General features: G+C 42.8%; 1 protein-coding gene across 1 annotated transcript in view; it reads left to right on the forward strand.

Annotated features, from left to right (window-relative positions):
* The window catches only part of SND1 (staphylococcal nuclease and tudor domain containing 1), a 421336-nt gene that overhangs the window by 236929 nt on the left and 161014 nt on the right, over positions 1-23393 (forward strand). Inside the window, exon 14 of the mRNA XM_061414616.1 lies at positions 6377-6449. Coding sequence (XP_061270600.1) covers positions 6377-6449 — 73 coding nt within the window. The remainder of the gene's footprint in view (positions 1-6376; positions 6450-23393) is intronic.

Genomic DNA, 23393 nt, shown 5'->3' on the forward strand with positions numbered 1-23393 from the left:
CTGTGAAGCTGTTGGAGTTCCTATTCCCCAGAAAAATTCACATATATAATTCTCCTACTATTTCAGGTTGATTCATAGATACTCCCAGCATTCTCCCTGAAGCTCACTTATGTCACCAGGTAGAGAATTCCTGGGACTTCCATGGTGGTCAAGTGGTTAAGACGCCATGCTTCCAGTGTAGAGAGTTCTGGTTCATCCCTTGGTTGGGGAACTTAATAAAATTCCACATGCCGCACTGCATGGCCAAAAGATAAAAATAACTTTTTTAATCCCAAGAAAAGGGACTTCCCTGATGGTCCAGTAGCTGAGACTCCACAGCCCCAGTGCAGGGGGTTTGGGTTCTAGCCCTCAGGGAACTAGATCCAGCAAGCCACAACTAAGACCCCATGCAGCCAAATAAATAATTGAATTTGATTTTTAAAAAATTCCTCATGTGGCAACTATTTTATGATTGGGTTAAGGCTGGCTCTAACCATACATTCTTTGAACTTTTTTTGTAAACTTACAAAATTATTCAGAATACCAGTCTACCATTGTTGTATTGAAATTAAAGTCATGGCCTCTTTGCCACAAGATGAACTGATGATTCAGGATGTCAGTGGTGCTAAGGCTTGTGCCTTGGAGATGGAGGCTTTTCTGCAAGGGGCCCTAGAACCGAAAAGCAAACTGTTTCTTTGTACAGTGTTAGGTTCTAATCCTTTTATGCTAAGTAGTAGGCTAATCTCCCTTTTAACAACACCCATGTCTGCCTTTGCAGAGTTGATGGTTTTATCTTCTAGTGGGAAAGCAGTAGCATCTCATACAGGAGAATTTCAAACTTGGCAAGAAGAGTTTTGTGCTGATCTGAATGGGGTTCCTGTCCCACGCTATAGCTTCTAGAAGCTTCTAGAAGCAACCTAAAAAGCAGAGTTTTCATCCCTCTCCTTTACTGTTGCCTCTGTGTATGTGTGCAGACGTTACTCACTTTTCCCGGCTGGCGATGATTTCTGTCCATTATGGACACTGCTGGTCGTTGCCATCTTTGTGCTGTGGCTGCTTGGAGAAGAAAGCCTCCGACAGGCGCAGGCTGAGTTCTGCCCCACTGCTTCCTTTCTCCCGGCTGGCCTGAGCTCCAGCCTGCCTTTGTGAGAAAGCAGCTATTAAGCAGACACAGCAGGCGAAGTTTAGAAGTCAGGAGTTTCATTCCTTGCCTAATGAAAAGGGATGTTGAGCCGCGGTTTCAGCCTGCAGGAAGTGTGGGGAGAGGAGTCGCCATTTGCTCGGTGGAGCAGGCACTGGTGGAAAGCAAACTTACTACCTTCTGTACCCTCCCAGGTCTTAAAAGTCAGAGTGCCCCCAAACCTAGGCCACAGAGGCTGGATTATGTAAGATTCGGGGATTGCCCCACTGAGAAGTCATGACAAGGCAGCAGAAGCAGGATCTCGTTTTCATTTTCTGTATGTACAGCTGTTAGTAGACAGGCATGTCATATATGCATTTTGCATCCTGGAAGAAAAAGGTACATAGTATACTCCTTTCAGGAACAGCACCGTGGTGAGCCTACCACTCTTGGTGTTTGATCCTTACTTCTTTGAGATAAGAGCAGGTATTTCTGCACTGAGGTGTTCCCACAGATCCTCTCTCTCTAGAAGCCCTTGTGTCAGACTGACGGAGGTTTTCTGGGGATGGCTCACCCAGGGCCCTTTCTGCAGCAGTGGGCAAACAAGGACCAAAGCAACCGCAGCACAGGGCGGGAGACCTGGGTCTCCCTGAGCGGGCCTGAGACCATTTAGCGACTTGGTCAGTGAGCCCTCACGCTGTGCGGCCTGGGTCCAGTGTACCGTTTACTCTTTAGTCCTGGGCAGGCAGCGTTTGTAGTTAGCATTTACAGATAATAATAACAAACTTTCACTTTTGTCTCTGTTTTGTTAAGAACTAACAACAACTCGGAGAAGACGATGGCACCCCACTCCAGTACTCTTGCCTGGAAAATCCCATGGACAGAGGAGCCTGGTGGGCTGCAGTCCATGGGGTCACTAAGAGTCGGACACGACTGAGCGACTTCACTTTCACTTTTCACTTTCATGCATTGGAGAAGGAAATGGCAACCCACTCCAGTGTTCTTGCCTGGAGAATCCCAGGGACGGGGGAGCCTGGTGGGCTGCCATGTATGGGGCTGCACAGAGTTGGACACGACTGAAGTGACTTAGCAGCAGCAGCAGCAGCAACAACAACTATTTCTCAGCTTAAGTATGATCTGTTGTTGTTTAGTTGCTCAGTCGTGTCCGATTCTTTGCGACCCCATGGACTATAGTCTGCCAGACTCCTCTATCCATGGGATTTCCCAGGCAAAAATACTGGAATGGGTTGCCATTTCCTTCTCCAGAGGATCTTCCTGACCCAAGAGTTAGACCCGAGTCTCCTGCATTTCAGATAGATTCTTTACCACTGAGCCACCTGGGAAGCCCTTAAATATGATACTGCCTCTTGAGTGTAAATGAAATTTACAAAATTTGCCTGAAATCTTATCTAATTTAGCGATTGTATCTAAAGTATGAAAAGATGAAGTCTTTGAAGGTTTTTCCAAAATTAATGCCTGAATGCAACCAAGTACCTAATAATAATCTTTTTAGGAACAAGGTCCTAAACAAGGTCCTACTCATGTCCATCACGACAGTGATGCCGTCCAACCATATCATCCTCTGTCGTCCCTTCTCCTCCCACCTTCAGTCTTTCCCAGCATCAGGGCTTTTCCAGTGAGCCAGTTCTTGGCATCAGGTGGCCAAAGTATTGGGAGTTTCAGCTTCAGCATTAGTCCTTCCAATGAATATTCAGGACCGATATCCTTTAGGATTGACTGGTTGGATCTCCTTGCAGTCCAAGGGACTCTCAGGAGAGTCTTCTCCAACACCACAGTTCAAAAGCATCATTCTTCAATGCTCAGCTTTCTTTATAGTCCAACTCGAACATCCATGCAGGACTACTGGAAAAACAATAGCCTTGGCTACACAGACCTTTGTTGGCAAAGTAATGTCTCTGCTTTTTAATATGCTGTCTGGGTTGTTCATAGCTTTTCTTCCAAGGAGCAATCATCTTTTAATTTCATGGCTGCAGTCACCATCTGCAGTGATTTTGGAGCCCAAGAAAATAAAGTCTGTCACTGTTTCCATTGTTTCCCCATCTATTTGCCATGAAGTGATGGGACTGGATGCCATAATCTTAAAGTTTTTTAAATGTTGAGTTTTAAGCCAACTGTTTCACTCTCCTCTTTTACTTTTATCAAGAGAGTCTAGCTCCTCTTCGCTTTCTGCCATAAGGGTGGTGTCATCTGAATATCTGAGGTTATTTATATTTCTCCCGGCAATCTTTATTCCAGCTTGTGCTTCAGCCAGTCTGGCATTTTGCATGATGTACTCTGCATACAAGTTAAATAAGCAATGTGACAATATACAGGCTTGAAGTGCTCCTTTCCATTTGGAACCAGTCCGTTGTTCCATGTAAGGTTCTAACTGTTGCTTTTTGACCTGCATATAGGTTTCATAGGAGGCAGGTCAGGTGGTCTAGTATTCCCATCTCTTGAAGGATTTTCCATGGTTTGCTATGATCCACATAGTCAAAGGCTTTAGCGTAGACAAGGAAGCAGAAGTAGATGTTTTTCTGCAGTTCTCTTGCTTTTTCTATGATCCAACGGATGGTGGCAATTTAATCTCTAGTTCCTCTGCCTTTTTAATATTAAGACTTAATTTTAAAGAATTCTGGTTTGTTTCAGATATCATATGCATACTGTTATCCATATTTTCTGTTTGGAGTATGATGGTTTTTCCCCTTGGGGTAGTATGTTTAACCTTGGTTAAGTCCTAAATTTCTGCTTATGTCATAAGGCTCCCTTGGGATCATAGAGAGAAAGAAGAGTTTTGATTTACCACCTCCCTGCTTTTACAAAGAACCTGTTTTCTGACTTACTGCCCAGGCCCTGTTCTTTTTGCCTCGTAGTATATGAGGTGCTCTCCAGCCCCCAGGAGAGGCCAGGCGTTCAGCAATGTTCTCACATGAACCATCTGTTTACTGGGTAGGTCCGTTTATTTTGGTTGTCCTGATTGTTAGAACAGGAGAAGGCTGTAGGCAGTTTGTGCCCCCACAGGACCTGCAGAAAGCTAAGCATGCCTCGCCCTGAAGGGAAGCAACTTACAATTGGGGTGACGGTGAGCTTGCCTTGCCTCACAGCAGGTTTGTTCCCAAGACTCCTCCTTCGAGTTTATGGTAGCAAAATGGGGAAAGCTTGTTGGTGGCAGGGGAGACTGTAGAAACAGAACACAGTCTGGATACACACAGGGCTTAGGAGCTAAAAGAGTTGGATCTACTATTAGTGTGGAGATCCCAAGAGACCAGGGGCTAAACCTTGAGAATCAGCCCCCATCTGTGGTCATCATCAGATTCCCTGAATGATAAAGCACTGGACTAAAATTAAATGGAGAAATTCTGACCCACTTGCAATGTCTAAAGCCCTTGCCTTGATTCAAATACAGGAGGAACTGTGCATTCAAGGAACGTGGGAATGTTTTCTTTCTGTTAACAGTTCAGAGTAGAGCGAGTTACAGTTTTTTTTAATTCTGTATTTTGATTTCTTACCCTCATCACGGAATGGAAACCGAGTAGAAAGGGAAGTGTTTTGTTTGTTGTTTCTGAACAGAGGATGTTTCAGATAAGTTGAGTGAGAGATAGGTCCCCTGGGTGGAAAAGGAGGCAAATGATGAGGGCCGCATATGTAAGAAATGACTGTTCCACTTTGCACTCAGCAACTCCCACCCAGTTTGATTTGTGAATTGGATTTAGAAAGCTAGGACTCTAGTAATACCTCTAGTTCTGTTCGTTCACGGAGCCTGGGTACGAGGAGGGCTGCAGTGTGGTTCATAGTGTGATGGTCCTACACCTTGACCCTGGTCTGGGCAATTTACTTTAACACTTTCTCTGAGATATGGTAACCCTAGAAAGTCTAGTTCATGAAGCAGACACATTCCTGAATCTTTCTCTGTCCCTAAACACAAATGTTCTTTACATGCCAGTATGCACAAAGTGTTACTCAGTCATGTCTGACTCTTTGCAACCCCATGGACTATAGCCTGCTCTGTCCATGGTATTTCCCAGCAAGAATCCTGGAGTGGATTGCCATTTCCTCCTCTAAGTATTCGTGAAGGTCTTGACTAATTGCTTAGTGCTGTACCATCACCTTTGAGTCTGAGGTCCTTCATTGTTACACAAGTGATCAGGTCCCTGAAGCTACCACTCAAGGGATTAGAACGCAAAAGGTGGGAGATTGGACCAATTCAATTAGGACACAATTGCTACTGCTGCTGCTGCTAAGTCACGTCAGTCGTGTCCGACTCTGCGCGACCCCATATACAGCAGCCCACCAGGCTCCCCGGTCCCTGGGATTCTCCAGGCAAGAACACTGGAGTGGGTTGCTATTTCCTTCTCCAATGCATGAAAGTGAAAAGTGAAAGTGAAGTCGCTCAGTCCATGGACTGCAGCCCACCAGGCTCCTCCATCCATGGAATTTCCCAGGCAAGAGTACTGGAGTGGGGTGCCATTGCCTTCTCCGAGGACACAATTAGACCAATCCAATTAGGATGCACAAGGTGGTCAGATGTGTGTTGCAGGATCCCCTGCTAAACTCATTGTCATTACAACCTGAGAATGAGGCTTATTCTCAATTATGCACCTTTGCTAATTTCTTCCCGATTTAGTTATTATTTATTGGCCATGCTGCACAGCTTGCATGATCTTAGTTACCCAACCAGGGATTGATCTCAGGTCAGGCAGTGAAAGCACTGCATTCTTAACCACTGGACCACCAAGAAACGCCCTTCTTCCCCCATATTAAAAAGACTTCTGTACAATATTGCTTCATTCAGGGCAATTTATCTTTTTACCTGGGAGAAACTTATTTCCATTAGAATTGGAACGCTAGGTACATATATTGCATTGAAAATGTTTCATATGATTAAACCCAGAAAGAAACATTATTACTTCAAGAAACATTATTACTTCTGTTTTTCAGGAATACGCTCTTCCAACTGATTGTTCTTTTATGCCTGGAACAATGCCTTTCATTTGGAGACAAGTTAGGGAGCTTTCTCTGATAACAAGGTGAACAGCTGGCCTTAACTAGCAGCCAAGCCATGGTTACTGGACTTAGGGGAAGAGCAGACATGTACCTTCCCCACCATGGAATGTTCTGGACAACACCAGTTACTCAGCAGTGTGCCCTCTGTAGTCACACATGCCCAGTGAACTGACCTCTCTTCTTGCCCCCTTTCCCTCCCTCCTTAGCCCTTCCCACTGTGGTTTGTATTTTCATTGAGCACTTTTTTTTTTTTTCCTTTCTCTTTCTTTGCAGAGCTATTAAGAATGGCAAAGGATTGCATAGCAAGAAGGAAGTGCCTATCCACCGGGTCGCAGACATATCTGGGGTGAGTTGTGTTGTTGAATGGAGCCATGTGACTTCGAGGCGCCAAGAGCTTGGCTGCTGCTTCACTGAAGGGCCTCCGCTTATGTGTTTTCTGTAGCTCATTTGTTTTCAGGCATTGAATGTGAGTTTTTCCACGGCTTCTGCTAATGCCTCTGTAGAGATCCTGTTTTATTCTCTGGGAAAACAGAATTTAAACCAGGGCATAAAACCTCCCAGCTCTCCACCTGAATTTTTACTTAGTTGCTTTTCCATTTTCTTATTATCATGAGTTAGAAGATATTTCTCTCGAGTTGTGTTAAAATGAAATTACCTTAAATAAAAAAAAATTTTCCTGTTTAATTCTGTGACTGAAAAGTCTTAGTGGAAAAAAAATGTCAAATATAGATTTTCAGACAAGTTTAGCAATCAATCCTAATGAATGAGGCTGGAACGGTGTGAGCATCCTTTGAGCTAACAGATCTACTAGATGATAGAAAAGAAGAGGTGATGTAGATACTTTTGAGCTGCCTAAAGGCTGTGTCCAAATGACTATTTGTGCCTGGGATGTTAACTTGCGTATTTAGGAGCTTCTGTGTCTGAATTAGATACCTTTGTTAATTGAGACAGTTTATTCATTTATTCAGCAAGTGCCTACGGTGCCTGGAACTGTTCTCAACAGTGAGGGTATAACAGTGAACAGGACAGATAAAGACAGATAAGGTCCCTACATGCAAGCACTGAAGAGAGGCAGCAGTAGTGCCAGGGAGCGACCGCTTGGAAGAGACGTAGAGCAGCCCAGGGCGGTCGTGAGGGTTCTGAGTTTGATTTTGATCAGGGGGCCAGGGAAGACCTGTTGGCTGTCAGTTTCACCCTCTGTTCCTGGGACACACACCATCCAGTTCTGCTCACGTAGTCACTAATGGGTAAGGGGGGGCTCCAGGTCCTGTGTAGAGAGAGCACATAGCCCAGGGGACATGACAGAGGAGGAGCTTGTCAGCCTCAGCCTGGACATTTGGACAGCTGGCCCTGGGCACCAAAAGAAAATGCTGTTGTAAACAGAAGCTCAGCCGAGCCCACAGCAGTGATGAATTCCAGTGTATCTTGTTCTCTTGTGTTCCCAAGCCTGACTCAGGCTCTGCCTGTGGTTCCTTGTGATGGCGTCTAAACCCATCTGGCCAGCTCTCTATTGCCTGAGTGTGGTGTTCCCCTGTGGGCTTCAGTCACTGGGATTCTGTTAAACTTTCCCTCTCTGTAGCAGTCACTGCATACTACAGGTTGTACAGTGTGGCCTGTATTAATTGGACTTCAGTCACGATACCATGCCACTGTTGATCAAGTGAGGTACATGGTATGTGTCCCTCGTGGCTGAAGTCTGGCGTTTGAGCTGCAAGTGACTGTGTTGCATCTACTGAGGCTCATGTTTCACAGGTGACTTTCCCTGCGCTGGTATCAGGCCAGTTTTCTCTCTTGTTTACCATGCTGGGTAATTGTTCTTAATTTCTCTCTGTATCTGCTGTGGCATTCTCAGCCATATTTCTTTTAATGTCATTCTTTTGGTCAAATCAAAGGGTAATTTTTGTTTTGGTTTTTTAACTGCAGAGGGGGGGAAGTTGTAAGATACCTATTTTGGAAAACATCTTGGTGACTCCTGCACTGAGAGCAGATATGCCCACCCCAAAGCTCTTGTCTGGCCCACTGGGGCCATCCAGAAGCTGAATTGAGCCTTGGGATGGTACTCTGTTTTGGCCTGCGGGGTTCGTGTTCATGCTTAGATTTCCCACTGGAATCGAAGTGAGGCCGTTGATGGCTTCTTGAGGCAGAGTTACACTTGTTTTGGGATTGTCCTCTTGGTATTCCCAGCATAGTGTCCTAGTGATCTTTAAGGCTATCTTCGAATCTCATGCTGCCTCCTACCTTGATGTGTTTCCTCTGTGTGTGTTTTGGTAGCCATGAATCTTAGGAAACTTGTCTTCATGATCCACCCCCTAAACTGTAATTCAGTTTCATACATACTTTTATTCTCTTTGCTGCCTAAATATTGGAGAATTGGTTTATTCTTACATTACTCAGAAATAAATGCAAGTCAAACTCCTCTACTTACCACATAAATAAGAGAGGATAGCTGGACCACGTGGAGAGTGAAAGTGAAAAAGCAATCCATTCAATAGATGTCAGAATGACCTTGTCCACCTTCGTCACACATTATTCAGTTTAGGTTAGAGGCTTTTTTGGTGCCCTCTCTAACAGAAGAGTTTTGTCTCCCTTTTCTAACCTTCTCTTCTTTCTGTCACAGTATCATGTTCAGTATGTGTGTGTTGAATTCTCTTGCACTATTTAAGTGTGAGGTATGGGTCTCCAGTTTCCTGAAGTGTTCTGGCGATGTTACCGAGGGACCCGTGGTCAGGTGGGGTCAGTCAGGCCAATGGTTTACATCCAGGTGAACTAACAAGCATTGGAATAAAGGTCATCTAAGACAAACACGTGTAATGGTTTCATTAAAGTTTGTAAAAAAATTTTTTTTTAATCTTTGTGTCCCTCCCTCCCCTCATTGGCCACCCTCTCAGTTGCAGGCTGTGGTAAATGGCTCATTGAGCCAATAGTATATGCCGTATGCCACCACGATGCTGACTGTGAACCGATACTCATGCAGGACCTCTCACCCCACCCCAGGACACATCCTTGAGGGACAAAAAGACATATATGCTCTTAATATTTTGTTTTCTAAACACACTCAAGTAATATGCTCTGTGGAGGAGGTTATATATCATGACTGGGAGACAGATCACCCATAAACTTGTTCCAGTCTTAATGGCCTCCCACTCTTAGAGTTGGGTTTCTATCCATTGTTCCTATCTCTTCTCTTCTGTTTTGTAAAAACGATTTCAACAGGTCAGGGTTGGAATGCACAAAGATGCCTCCTGTGGAGAGTTAGCAAGTGCAAGACCTGCTTGGCTGACTCCCTGCTGTGGGGAGTTAAGTAGCCCTGTGTAGGAGTGAGTGGCTGACTCTGCTTGGGCAGGTGAGATGCTGGCCTCATCCTATCGTGCTGAAGCAAGCAGGCCATTTCATGTGCACCCATCAGCTTTCCCCGGGACTGGACTGGACTGATCGATGTTGGCTACCAAACGTGCTTTCTAACTTGGAGTTCTCTTGTGCCCAGTTGAGCTCTTACATGAGAACTCATTACAGTTTTTTCTTTTTTTTTTTTTTTTACTTTTCAAGAATGCTGCGATGGGTCCCCAGTGTTTAGATTGTGTTGGGCTTTAATTTTTGTTAAAGTAGATGATTTTTGACATCAATGTCAACGGAACGTAGAGCTTTTCATAAGGTTCATGGCATCTGTAATGCTAGATGCACGAACCTACCTTTTGACTGGGGCTAGGATAAACTTGACTCTTCTGCCTCTCTGCTCCTGTTTTTCAGGGTATCCACTAAGGGGGGAAAAAATCTGGGAGTTTGGGTCCTGAAACAGTTGCTGGTTTCCTTTATTTCTGATTTTTGAAAGGTGGAGGAAATAGGCCATGACCCACGCCTATCACCGCAGTCCTTGCTCCTCTTGTCCGCTTGCCCTCCAGGCCAGGACGGTTCCGTGAGCATGAAACCCACTGAGAATCTGATCGACTTGGTGCTAGATCTGATTGCATTTGTAGAGTGGTTCTGTGGCAACTGCTTCCCTTCATTCAACCCTGTTTTCATTATTCGTGCCTTTTCTTTCTCCCCGATCCTGTCTCCACTCCCCACCTCTCCGACACACAAAAAGTCAGAATGCGAGTTAGTGGAATGTAAGGCTGTTGCTTATCTCCAGGTTATTATTGTTTTTGCTGTAGCCTGCTCTGTAATAAATACAATCTCCCGCAGATATAACGTGCAAAACAGGCAATAAAATGTGGCTGGTGCGTGGCTTACTGTTGTTCTGTTAAATCAGACAAATCAATTATAGTTCTGAGGTGGGAGAGAGCGCCCCGCTCCTCAGGCCGCAGCCCACGATGCACCGGCTTCTCCTCTGCCCCCTCACTGGCACTGGGCGCGTCCTAGTGACCCCTGGCCTGTGCCTGTGTTCACTGTGTGTCCTTTCCTCTTGGGTGCGTGTGGAGCTATTTGTGTGTTGACGACACCACGAGAGACTAGAGCCTCGTCCAGCATCCTGTCCACTCCAGCCACATTTCTAACAGTCCCAGAACGGGGTCCAATTGCTAGGATGGGCCAGTCCACCTCCAAATGTCTTCTGCATTTCCGTGATATGGAATCCTGACAACTCGGAAGCAGATTTTGCTGTTATTTATTCTGTTCTTCTGTCCTTTCATGTATTCCCACAGGGCTTACTTCAAAATTGTCTTTCTTGCTCACATTACATAGTCACTTCCTAGTAACTTCCTCTAGCCATGACTGGTTTTTGTTGAAAATGCATACTGTTACTAATACGAATGTGCTGAACCGTGGCCTGGAATAGTCCAAAGACTGGCCATGGGGGTGGGAAGTGGATGGGGTGGGGCAGTGTTAGCTTTTCAGGTCCTTATTTCTCCATTAAATTGTGAAGCAAAGACCTGCAGAGTTGGCCAGTGAGGGTCTCACATGTAAATACAGAGGATGGAAGTGTTCCTTTAGAATAAATACCAGGTAGGATGTTAAGCATGTCCTCCTGACCTCTGCCTCCAGGTTCTGGTTTTTCAGCGCTTTTTTCAACTTGAGTAGCCCTGTTGTCTTATCCTCAGGGTATTGGCAGCAGCCTTTCCGGTGGAGGCTTATGAACTGTTACAGAGGTTGTCTTTTTTTAGCTCCCAATGGAGTTGGGCCTCAATGTAAGAGTTTTAAAATATTTTTGGCCAAAGGGATTTAAAATGTGGTTTGTCTAGCAAGTCTGAGGAAGGTGTATAGTCACACAAGGGCTTTATAATTTAGGTCTGTGTTAACCTGCAGTTCCCCCTGTGTGTATTCCCACTTGGTTTGTTTAGATTGCCGACTCCTGCTTCCGTGACTCTAAGGTTCCGCTCAGCTTTTCATCACCAGTGACTTGCTAGTACCAACGCTCCTTTCTTGTTTTCATAGCTCTTCCCTCTTTGGCTCTCCCTTAGCCTCTGAATAACCTCCTTAGCATTCGAAGGTCCCTTTTGTGCTGACTGCACAAGGTCACGGCCGAGGGCCGTGCCTAGTAGTTCGGTTGCTTAGCCCTCGAGCTCCCTTCACACCGTGTATTTGCTCCCCTGGGGAAATCCCAGAGGAACCTTGTCCTGCAGGAGCCAGCACCCTGGCTGCTGACCTTGCTGCTGAAAGCCGCATGTGCTCCATAAGTTTGACAGCCCCTCATGGGGAAGGCATGCTGAGCGCCGGTGCTGGGTTCTTACGTGCTATTTGGCAGCTCTGGCTTTTGCCAATTTAGGGGAAGGTGCTGTTCTCTTTGTTCCACTCCTCCTCTCCCCCCACAGAAGGTTCTTGAACTCGTGTCACTCCAGTTGGACTGCAAGGTGCAGCTCATCAACCAGCAGTCTCCCAGCTCAGAAACGTGAGGCAGCCCTGTGGTCCAGGCAACTGCAACAGCAGAGTGGCAGCCACACTGGGAGTCTCTTCCTTCCTCCCATCTACTGGGCCTCTTTCCTCTCTCCTTCCCCTCCCCACCTCCTCTCCCATTCTCTCCTATCCTCCCCATCCTCCCATCTCTCCCCACAGCTCTCTTCTCCCCTTTCCTTCTGCAAGAGAGTTTGTAAGCAGACTTTGATTGTGGAGGAGTTGGCTTAAGCTGGTCACCCTCTGTAATGGCCAAGGGCATCACTTTATGGCCTTTTGTCCATAGTCCTTGCAGCCCTAGGAGTCCTGTGTGGCCAGTTCTTGTTTTGTAAATCTCTCCTATTCACACTCCCCAGAACTGCAGCAGTATTCATCTCTCCTTCTAAAGAAACCCAAAAGCATTTATGCCTTCCATGGGGATAAGAGAGAAGTCTATCTTTCTTAGACTGAACATGTTTCTGAATGAAATTGCAAAGAAATGCTGGATTTTTAAAAAGATTGTATTTCAGCTTCTATCACAGTTAGTGGTTGTATTTAAGCACCTCCTTTTACAAATTTAATCCAGTTTTCAACTGAGTTCCTCTATTGTCGTTTTTTTTTTTTTTGCACTGTCAGACACTAAATGTAAGACGTATTCTCTCACCTCTTTTATTTAGTTGGGAACATCACGAGAAATTGTTAGTAGAATTTGAAACTGGCAAGATGATTATTGGGTATCCTTTCAGTTGAATGCTGGGTGCTACCTGGTAAACCCTTTGGGGTTATCTGATTCTGTAGCCCCTTTGCTTTTATCTGGGTTGTTTTGCATGCCTTTGGAGAGAGAATTTCACTTGAAAACCTGATAAGGAAGCAAATGATTCCTGTTTGTATAAACGTGGTCCTGGATAAAAGTGGAAGCATTAGTCACTAAGTCATGTCCGATTCTTTTGTGACCCCATGGACTGTAACTCACCAGGCTCCTCTGTCCATGAAATTCTCCAGACAAGAATACTGGAGTGGGTTGCCATTTCCTTCTCCAGGATATATATCTATATATCTCCTCCAGACCCTGCTTTGAATCACTTATAAACTCTTTCTGATTCCTTCATTAATAAGTGAATTAATAAAATTTTGACACATCTTCATTTTATATTTGTATAGAAGTCATGAGTTTTACTAGTTCCCTTTAAGAGGGGAGGCAATTGCAAGAACAGGAGAGCAACACCAGACTACTTATAACATTGTTTTTATTGGCTCGTCTGTACCTGAAAATGTGAAGAGTCATTTGGTTGTATAAGTTCTTTTAAGAAATAAAGTTCTAAAGTGAATATGCCTCTTTCATCTGCACAATGCCCCCATTCCATGCCCCTGCCTTTCTTGGTCTTCTGTTTTCTTCACCAGCAGGCTTTTGTGTTGGAAAATTCAGGTGTCTTAGTAAGTTGACATAGAAGGATTGGACACTGAGGACAAGGCCCTGTGTCTAGACATGTATTCCAGCTCTTAAATTCAGCACCTCTGAAGATATGTTTGATCAGGTGACTTGCCCAGAGGTGGACCATTGTTAGAGACAGGTGGTTTTTTTTGGGTTTTTTTTTTTTTTCTTGCTTCTTTCAGTAAAATGTCTTCCAAAATAATCTGTAGACTTGATGTCCTCCTGCAGTGAATTCTGTTTTCAGGAAGTTTTTCTGCCACACATTTGTCTAGTTCCCTTCTGATTTCTTGTTTAACTGACTTCACTCAGAGGGATACATACAAATGAGCTCTGAGAAGCAGAGTCCTCCCTTTGATTTAAGTGGCCTGAGCTACAGTTTTTTTGTCTTTCTTCCTTTGTTCAAAGAAAGGAGAGAGGAAATTGAGGGAGTCCTGGAGCATTTCTTCCAAAGAAAAAAATGTCATATGTTTTCAGAGAGTTGCCTGTGGTATAGACTCTGCTTCCACTGGTTCATGCTCTTCAGTTCTCTTTCTGTTCTCTGGGCGTATGGGGAGATTGTTCTGTGAGTCTGTTTCGTGGGTCCAAATTGGCTGAATGAGCCTGTTACAGGCGTGGCTAAATGAATGTTCGGGTATGCAGGAGGCAGTTGATAAAATTCCTGATTCCCAGGTTCAGGTGTGCGATTGGGTTGTTTGATTTGTGCCATGACTGCCAAGTGATGTGATAAAACCTGAAACGTTTCTGCCCAGCCATGGCTTCACTCTTCACTTCCCCATCATAACACTACTTAGCCCTAGATTGAACTCATTTTGTCCTGTGGCTATCGCTTATATAAACATCTCAAAGTAAGTCATTTTACTAACACAGACATTCTGCTTACTCGAGTTTTAAGGCTTTATTTAGCATGCTTCCAACTTATTCCCTGCAGAATGTTGTACAGAATGTTGGACACTCCTCGCAGTGTTAACTTCCAGATAAATATCCTTGAATCAGACCTTAGGGCAACTTTGGAATTACCTAGTAATTTTGTGCCTCAATTCCTCATGAAAAGGGTATTCTCAGGAATAAATGATAGAATTTGTATAATAAGATTAGATTTGGGACTATTTGAATTTGGAGGAAGACCTGTGTTCTCTTGTAGGACATTACGGCAACATGCCTGGCTACTTCAGCCACCATATTCATTCTATTCCATTATTTCAAGTTGTCAGTCCTCTGACTCCAACTGCATTATTGATGAGCTCTTTTTGAGTAGCTGTCTCTTCTCTCCTGGCCGTGCCCTCCTCCTCCTTCAGGCGGTTTCTCTTTTTCCTGGCAATTTTCCCCTTCGATCTTCACTGCCTTCTCATGGTACCTTCCTTCAGCATTTACACAATCACTTATTATAGTAATTTTGTATTTGTTAATGTATTGATTGGTAACTGATCTTAGTTGGCGTATGTACAATGATCTTCCTTAGTAGTTGCTAAACTCCTGAGAAAATGATATCTTTTCTTTGTCTCTTTACAGAGCCTGATTTAGATTTGATTTACCAAGGGATGACCTAAACAGAATGAAACTGCGTTTGAACGAATGTGACCCCCTAGATCCTAGATGTATGGTTAACTGTGCTGGTTAGTAACTAGAAGTGAGAGGCTGGTAGAAGGGTGCAACAGGAGGATGGCCTGTTTTCTAGAATACAGCAGCAGTATGGAAAACCTGGTTAGCAGCATGAGCCTGAGTATTAGATCACCAAATTCAGGTCTTGGCTCAGTTTTTTTATTACTTTGTCACCTTGAAGTTATTTAACCTCTCTGTGCCATAGTTTTCTCATCTGTAAAATGAGTGTAATAAGGGCCCTTATTACCTCATTAGGTTGTGGTGTGCTTCAATGAGTTAATACATCCAAGGTATTTAGAACCATTGACCTAATGAGAGAGACCAATGGTTCACGTGGTGGTGGTGGTGATTAAAAGGCGGGGCGTTCTGCCTAGCAAGGAAGTTCCTTGAAAATGATCCATCCATCCTCATTGGTAATATTTGTATTGCAAACTTTTTATCTAGTTCAAGTCCCAAACTATGCTCCTTCTCTCTTGAGTTCTTTTACTGGCTCTTTATCTTTCCTTGGCATTTAACATATGCTGTCTGGCCTGTGTTTTTAGATGCATTTGACATGTTGAGTCATGAATGAATGATCAAACAATAAGTATTGAAAGCTTATTATAGCCCCTGGCTTCCTTTGTGGCTCAGACAATGAAGGATCTTCCTGAAATGCAGGAGACCCCCGGGGTCATCCCTGGGTCAGGATGATCCCCTGATGAAGAAAATGACAACCCACTCCAGTATTCTTGCCTGGGAAATCCCATGGATCGAGGAGCCTGGTGGTCTGCAGTCTATGGGGTCCCGAGAGTCAGACACAACTGAGAGATGTAAGCTTTATTATATTCCAGGCACAGTGCTGGGTGTTGAGGATGCAACATTACAAAGGACGGGTGCAGTCCTTCTAGGTCATATGCAGCTGGGTCTCTAATTAGAACTGTAATAGAAGTATGGAAGTGTTTTAGCTCGGTTGTGTCCGACTCTTTGCGACCCCATGGACTGTAGCCTACCAGGCTCCTCTGTCCATGGAATTCTCTAGGCAATAATACTGGAGTGGGTTGCCATTTCCTTCTCCAGAGAATCTTTCTGACCCAGGGATTGAATCTGCATCTCTCCTGCATTGCAGGCAGATTCTTTACCATCTAAGCTGCGTGGGAAGTTAGACAGTCTCAAGACCTAACTTGAGAGTTGTATCATCACAGTTGTACCCTCTTCCATGTGGTCAGAGACCATGTTTTAAGTGATTTTAAGTTGAGACCTAAAGAAGAAATTAGTTGGAGGTCTTATTCAGGACTGAAGGATATAATTATGTACCAGAAGGTCCTGAGGCAGAAAGTGGCAGTCAAGTGTGGTAATGAAGTCAGCATTTCTCACTTCATTCTGGCCACTCTGTGCAATGAACAGTAGCTTTAGTATCTTTACCGGGTGAGGGGAGGACTTCACAGTGTACTTGGGGGGTACTGAATGGTGGCTGGAACTAGGTTTTTGGCAGGGAATGAAGAAAGATAAGTGTGAGATCTACTTTGATAGAAAAACTAGTAGAATTTGGCCATTGCCTGGATCCAGAGGTCATGGGTAGAGGATGAAAGGTGGGTGTCAGGCATGTGTATCCTAATGTCCAGCGCAAATAACTGTTGATGCTGCTTTCCCCGTATGATAATTTTCCTCCCAAATATATGCCACAAGCGTTTGCAGTTCTGGACCTTTTAAAACTGAGGTAACCATGGATTGTTCAAATGGTCCAAGGCCAGAAAAGTGGATGGGCTTCATGCATGAGATAGTCCTGTTGGATGAGTGTACAAAATTACCCAGAGAGTTAAGGGAGAAGAGGGGTCCCTAGGTCAAGCCCTTTATCTCCAAATTTTAAAGAATCTTTAAAGGGAATTTCCCAAGCTGTGAGGGGAAAAATCATAGAAACTAAAAAGTAAGAGCCTCACAACACCAGTGACAACGATAATTATTAATATATATGCACCATTGGAGACAGAAATGGCAGTGATATGAGATCCTTAGCTGAAAAAGAAATACCTTGAACAAAACCCTTTGTCTGCATTCTCTGCCATCACTCACATATTCTGGGGTACATGGTTTCCGCTGGTAGTCTAGAGCCTGGGAGTCTCACATTGAGAACCTCAGTACAGTATCCATATGCAAATACATCATATCCAAGTTGTAAAGTCACTGGTTGGGGGCAGCATGAAATCTGTATTTTTCTTTAGGAGGAATTACAGCTCCCAAATGTACCCCAAGACACAACATGTGTAGCAACTTTAAAGTTATTTTTCTTTAAGGACAGTTTCATTATTGTTTAGCCTGTTATTACACATTTTTATTGTATGTGTGGAATTCTGGGTACTTTTTTAAAATTTGATTTTATTGATCTTTGGGCGCACTGGGTCTTCGTAATTGCACACGGGCTTTCTCTAGTTGCAGTGAGCACGGGCTACTCTCTGGTTGCGGTACATGGGCCTCTCGTGGTGCCTTCTCGTTGCAGAGTGCAGGCTCTAGGATGTGTGGGCCTCAGTGGTTGCAGCTCAAGAGCTCAGTAATTGTGGCCCAGTGGATTAGTTGCCTCTCAGCATGTGGAATCTTCCCGGACCAGAGATTTGAACCCATGTCCCCTGCATTGGCAGGTAGATTCCTAACCACTGGACCACCACCCTTCTAAATACTTTCAGTTAACTATCTCTGAGCCCAAAGTCATGCTGTTTACATCGTGTTGCTGACTTTACTAGGAACACGTTTTCTTATTCTTACATGGTGCTAACGCGAGATTTTCGTTTTTCCATGGAGTGACAGCACTCCTTTTGGCGCTGCACCACAGTTACCTAAGGGAAACGTTCGTTCCTCAGGAGAAGAGCTGCTTCGTTTGCTGTCATCAGTGCCATAAAGCTCTGTGCTTCAGATGCTGTCTTTGAAGGAGACATGGATCATGTTTCTCATGCAGTTTTAGGTTGGGACGTTTTCCAAATCAGTTTCCAGGCTTTATTACAGTGTCCATAATATTTATTTGTCTCAAAATATATGGAACAATTATGAAGAACTAATTCACTCAAGAGAATGTTGACTCTTGGCTCTTAAATTATCTGACCTGAATAATTTGCAAGTTTATCTGGGCAAAATCAAATCAGCTCCTGAATGTTAATATATTTTCTTCTTTTAAAAACAAAAACTTTCATATTTCTTAACACAAGTTTTCTGTCAAAATTTTTGTTTTTAAGTGCCTCGAATATAAATAAGCCAAGGGAAGAAAATCATCTCTATTAGTACTACCAGAAAATTTTCAGTAAGAATACATCTGTTCACCAAAATGCGGGGTTGTTTTCTTTCTTCACTTTCTCTCCTGTTCCCCCCTCCCTTTTGTAAGTGATGGAAGGTTTTTTCAGAACTGACACTTCCTCTGTTTTATTTCTTAACTGTGGAGTCAGGGCCTGGAACTGTGACACATAATGGGTGCTTCATGCCTTTTTCTACTTAATTATTTTCCACATGAATATTCCTCTTTTACCTCACTTTTACTATCTACCTAGTATTATCTTACGTATTTTTGGATATTTAGTTTATTTGGATTATTTTTTCCTTTCACGAAAAAAGTCATTGGTTCCTTTAGCTAAATCATAGTCTGTAGTTATTTTCTTAAAGCAGTTCTGCTTAAAACAAAGTAGAAACTTAGACCAAAGGTTAGCATGAGTGATTTAGCAGTATCATTATTTACCTATAAAGCTTTATTGAGTAAAATGATTAAGTTTTAGTTTAATGCATTCTTATGCACTGACCATTTATGTCTCAATAATTTCTACCATAATGGATGTCCTTTTTCTCTGTTTCAAAAACTTGAATTTAACCTTCCAAATTTTATAGTAATTTCATTAATGCTTTAAAAATGTAAATATTAACTCCTCCACAATGCTTTTTACTTAAATTTGTTGAACCTAAATTGGTATGTCTGCAAGCAAAGATGAAGGTGATGGGTTGGCCAAAAAGATTATTAGGAAAAAACCTGAACCTTTTGGCCAACCCTATACTTTTAGGGGGTGTTGAGATTATTTTAATCATCTAACCTTTATTTAACATTTATCTTCATTTTTTATGTCCTAGGTTGCTTGATTTTTTTTTTTTTCTTTCCCCTCCTCCATCCTTTTCTGAAGTTGTGTTCTTGTGTCAGGTGGGGCAGAGTTTAGCATGGCATCAATTTCCTTGCTTCTGAGTTCTTGATTTGCCCATGAAATGAAAACTTGTGCTTCATCAGACCGTCTTTTAAATTCTTTACTCTGCACGTATTATTTTAATTATATCTCTCAAGCCATTTTGTGGTTCTGTAATAAATTCTCACCTCTTGCATATAGAGACTTCAGAAGTGATACAAATTGATCTAAATTTTTCTTTTAAATTGTGTTTCAGACCTGTGTTTTACTTTTTAATCATAGCCTCGTAATTGATAATTCAGAGTTACAGACACTGGTTGCTGTGCTTTGTTCCACACTCACAGTGTCACATACCATGTATACGCTATGCTTTTAGACCATTCTCATGTCCTTTTTCTGGAAATGTACAAGATGGTTATTGTAGTATTCCTATAATAACTCATAATTCTTTTTTTCTTAGAAAAGTAACAGCAGCATTGTTAAAAATCTAAATGGCCCTTTTCTCATATCCCCATTGGTTGTGTTTATCTTTAACAATTTAAAATAGAAATACTACCTTTTAACTATTATCACTGTAATCATCTATTTGACATAAATTGGTTTTTCTACAATTTCTAAATTAAATGTTTTTTGTGAAATAATTAGCCTGAAAATAATGGGAAGATATGCTTTCCCCTTTAAACATTTTTTTGTTATAAATTGATAATTTTGGACCACTATCTTTTGTGTCCATATTCTTGAGCAAATATAATTGTTTCATAATAAAATGCTTTCTTCATATCATAACTAAAGCACCCAGTGGTGTCAGAAACATAGTGTATTGCTGTGCTCATGTTCAAAGTTCTCATGCATAGGATAGTCTTTTACCCAAATAAAATCTACAAAAGCAATCCTATATTTACTTACCTGACCTAAGATAAAACATTTGCTCCATAAAAGAAGAATAGGATTTCTTTCTTAAAGGAAAAGGTTGTCAGGAGGAAGATTTTTAAGGAGAATGACATGGATTCAGGAAGTACAGCCTAGGAAAGGATGTGAAGGGAATTTCCAAGGTCAGCCCAGGACATCTGCTATGTATCAGGCCCCACGGGCCACCGTTCATGCAGAGGTCAGTAGGAGGACGGCATCACTCCAGGAAGAGCTGGAATTTAAAAAGTCATCATTTTAGAAACACTGAATACCTTTGTGATTTGAGAAACACTGAATTCTTTAACCAAGGATTGTTAATAGTCATCTGTTGGAGAGCTAGAATCTGTAGAAATGGGGATGGGTAGTTTGGGTGAAGTAGTGGGTGGGAAGAAGATGGAGTTTATTTGTGAAAACCACAAATTATGAGCCATAACTCTGAGACAGTTGTGGATTGGCAGACTGGAGCAGAGATGTGGCTTGGCACTGCCTTGGTTATCCATGCTAGAGAAAGAGAATTGAAATAGGAAGAGAGCAGGCTTATAGTTGATACCTTATCCTACGTAGGTATAGACTTACCTCTGCTCTTTTTGTCTGAGGCATAGAGATATCATCAACTGCACTCTCTATACACTAAACTTATAAGCAGATTTTTTTTTTTTTTTCGTCTTATAGAAAAACCAAGGGCATTGTATTTCCTGTTGGTGATCAAATGCAGGTTTTTCCTCTCAAAGGCTGTGACTTCATTTCTAAAGGTTAAATTGAACGGTTCTTACAGCATAATTTCAACCAGTTACATTTGGGAAACTGAAAGTCATTTCAGTAAAAGAATTATCTCTGAGCCTATGTAGAATGTTCATTTGATTGGGAATTGGGTATTATTTTATGCACGTTAAGCCAGATCACAGAATGATTTTATTTCAAGGTAGAAAAGAAATGTCAATAGACGTGTGTACTTAGTAGTACTCTTTTCATTGCTTGAGTAGAACATTTCCTCTATATAGCCAATTGAGGATGGCATCATGCTTACTCTTAGCCATTGCCTGAGAACTGATACTTCTTATGGTGCTTTTGGGAAACATGAGTTTTTTCCTGTGGTCGTCTAACCTTTTGCTTTCTCATTCAAACTATTTTCAGTTTAAATTTTTAAAAGTACTTCAAAGCATTGACTAGCTAAAAGTGGTTTACCTAAAATATAATTACTGAGTACTGAATTTTGAACTTGTTATTCACTGTGAAATACATACAAACTAGTTGATTAAGAAAATTTTCTTGAGTTAAAAATGAAAATCTGACATAGTCTACCTACCCAAGACATTTTTTTATTTTTTATTGTTGGTGTTTTATTTTTATTTGAGCATAGTAACTTTAGAATGTCATGTTAGTTTCTGCTGTATAGCAAGGTGAATCAGTTATATGTATATATGTGTCCCTTCATTTTTAGATTTCCTTCCCATTTAGGTCACCACAGAACATTAAGTAGAGTTCCCTGTGGTGTTTTTTTTTTTTTTTTTTTAATTTACATGTAAATGGACTTTTGATAAACATGTACACATGTAACCATCGCTACGGTCAAGATAAGAGGCTTTCATGTTTCCCACCTCCCCCACACACAATTCTTCCATCCTCTTTGGAGTCAGCTCCCAGCCCTTCCCTTGGTCCGTGGCCGCCAGTGATCTGTAATGTGTCTTTACAGTGTAAATAACCTTTGCAAGAATGTCATAGAAATGGAATCATGTATTTGAGATTCATCCATGTTGTTACCTCCTTTTATTGCAGAGTAGTCTTCTATTGTGTGAGTGGATCACAGTTTGCTTATCCAGTCCCCTGTTGAGGGAGGTTTTGACTTGGGGTGATGACAGAAGAAGTTCTGACCATATTCTATCTAATCTATTTCTGGAACAGGATTTGACTTTCTTTTTAATTGGGCTGCTGTGATTGTTGTAATGCTGCTTTGCATGTTTTCATCCTAAACATGATTGTGTCTTTTCTTCTTAGCGTTTGCCAAGTCCTGCTTTCTTTTCTCAGTGTTGTACTTCATGGAACAGAAACAGATGGTGGGCAAGACCAACCCAATAAAAATATGCAGACACCTGTTTTTTGCAGGGCTGTAGAGGGCAGACATATCCTCAGTGTTCCACTTCTGGTGGGGAGAAAACTTCCCCTTCATGTTGGGGATACAAAGACAAGGAAGAAAGTTTAGTTGCTCATTCATGTCTGACTCTTTGCGACCCCATGGACTGTAGCCTAGCAGACTCCTCCATCCATGGGATTTTCCAGGCAAGAGTGCTGAAGTGGGGTGCCATTGCCTTCTCCAGAGGATATTTCCGACCCAGGGATCGAACCCAGGTCTCCCACATTGTAGGCAGACGCTTTACCATCTAAGCCACCAGGGAGGACCTTGGGGATACAAAGGAGGTGTCTTCCTTCCAGCATGGGAAGTGCACCCCACAGACTCCTTCTGCCGTTTGGTCTCTGATTTTTAGGCTGCCCTCCCTTACTAATTGGTGAAGAAGTTGAAGCAAGGAAGAAAACCGAAGGTCATGTTCTCTGAGTGTGCTACCGATAAGAATGCAGCCTCTCAAGTTTAGGGCTTTCTTCCAACTTAGTGCTCCTGCAAATGTCCTCTTGATTCATTCCTCCCAGGAATGGAGCCCAGAGCCTGAAACATGGTTTCTCCTACGTTCCAACACTTTGAAGGCCCGAGTGAGGCACTGTGCCAGCTAACTAAACACTGTGAGAAACTGTAAACCACAGACAACACTTAATGAGAGATTATTGATGGCCCAGCTGCAACACCTTTTTTTTTTTTTTTGGTAGTGTACGTGGTTTCTTAGATTTTTTTCCAGTCAGAGTGGTTTTGTTTCTAGGGTTCTCTGCTGTGTTCACTTCATTCCTGGTAAACTTGGACCTCACTGCTGTTTACACCTTCCACCAGCCCCCTTCACAGATGCTTCACCATGAAGCATGGCAGACCAGCCAGGGAAGGGGAACTTTGTGGTCATGTTGGAGCTGGGGGCATTCCCAGATGTCCCCTCCCAGGGCTCCCCTGATGTCAGGAGATTGTCTCGCTGGACAGCTGGTTCCTTGAAGGCAATCATAAATTCCTTCTCTGAATTGAAAGACCACCTGGGGCCCTGGAGCCTGTGGGTTGGGAAGGAGGGAGTGTGGAGTGATGGAGTTCCTTTTCACCTTTCTGGTCAGGAATGTGGTTATGCTCTGCCTGCTGCGTGATTACAGGGGTGATTCTTCTGGGCTGGAGTGCCCTGACCACAGAGATACCTACGATGAGAAGTTAGCACAGTACAGCTTAAAATGAGGGTGTATGTTTGCTTAAGTAACCTTAGAACTGACTTCCACGTTCTCTTTTTTTCTCTCTGTATCTGTCCACTTGTACACAAATACTTTGCTGCTTCAGTATTAA

Source organism: Bos javanicus, chromosome 4 (genome assembly GCF_032452875.1).
Source record: "Bos javanicus breed banteng chromosome 4, ARS-OSU_banteng_1.0, whole genome shotgun sequence".
NCBI classification, from domain to species: Eukaryota; Metazoa; Chordata; class Mammalia; order Artiodactyla; family Bovidae; genus Bos; species Bos javanicus.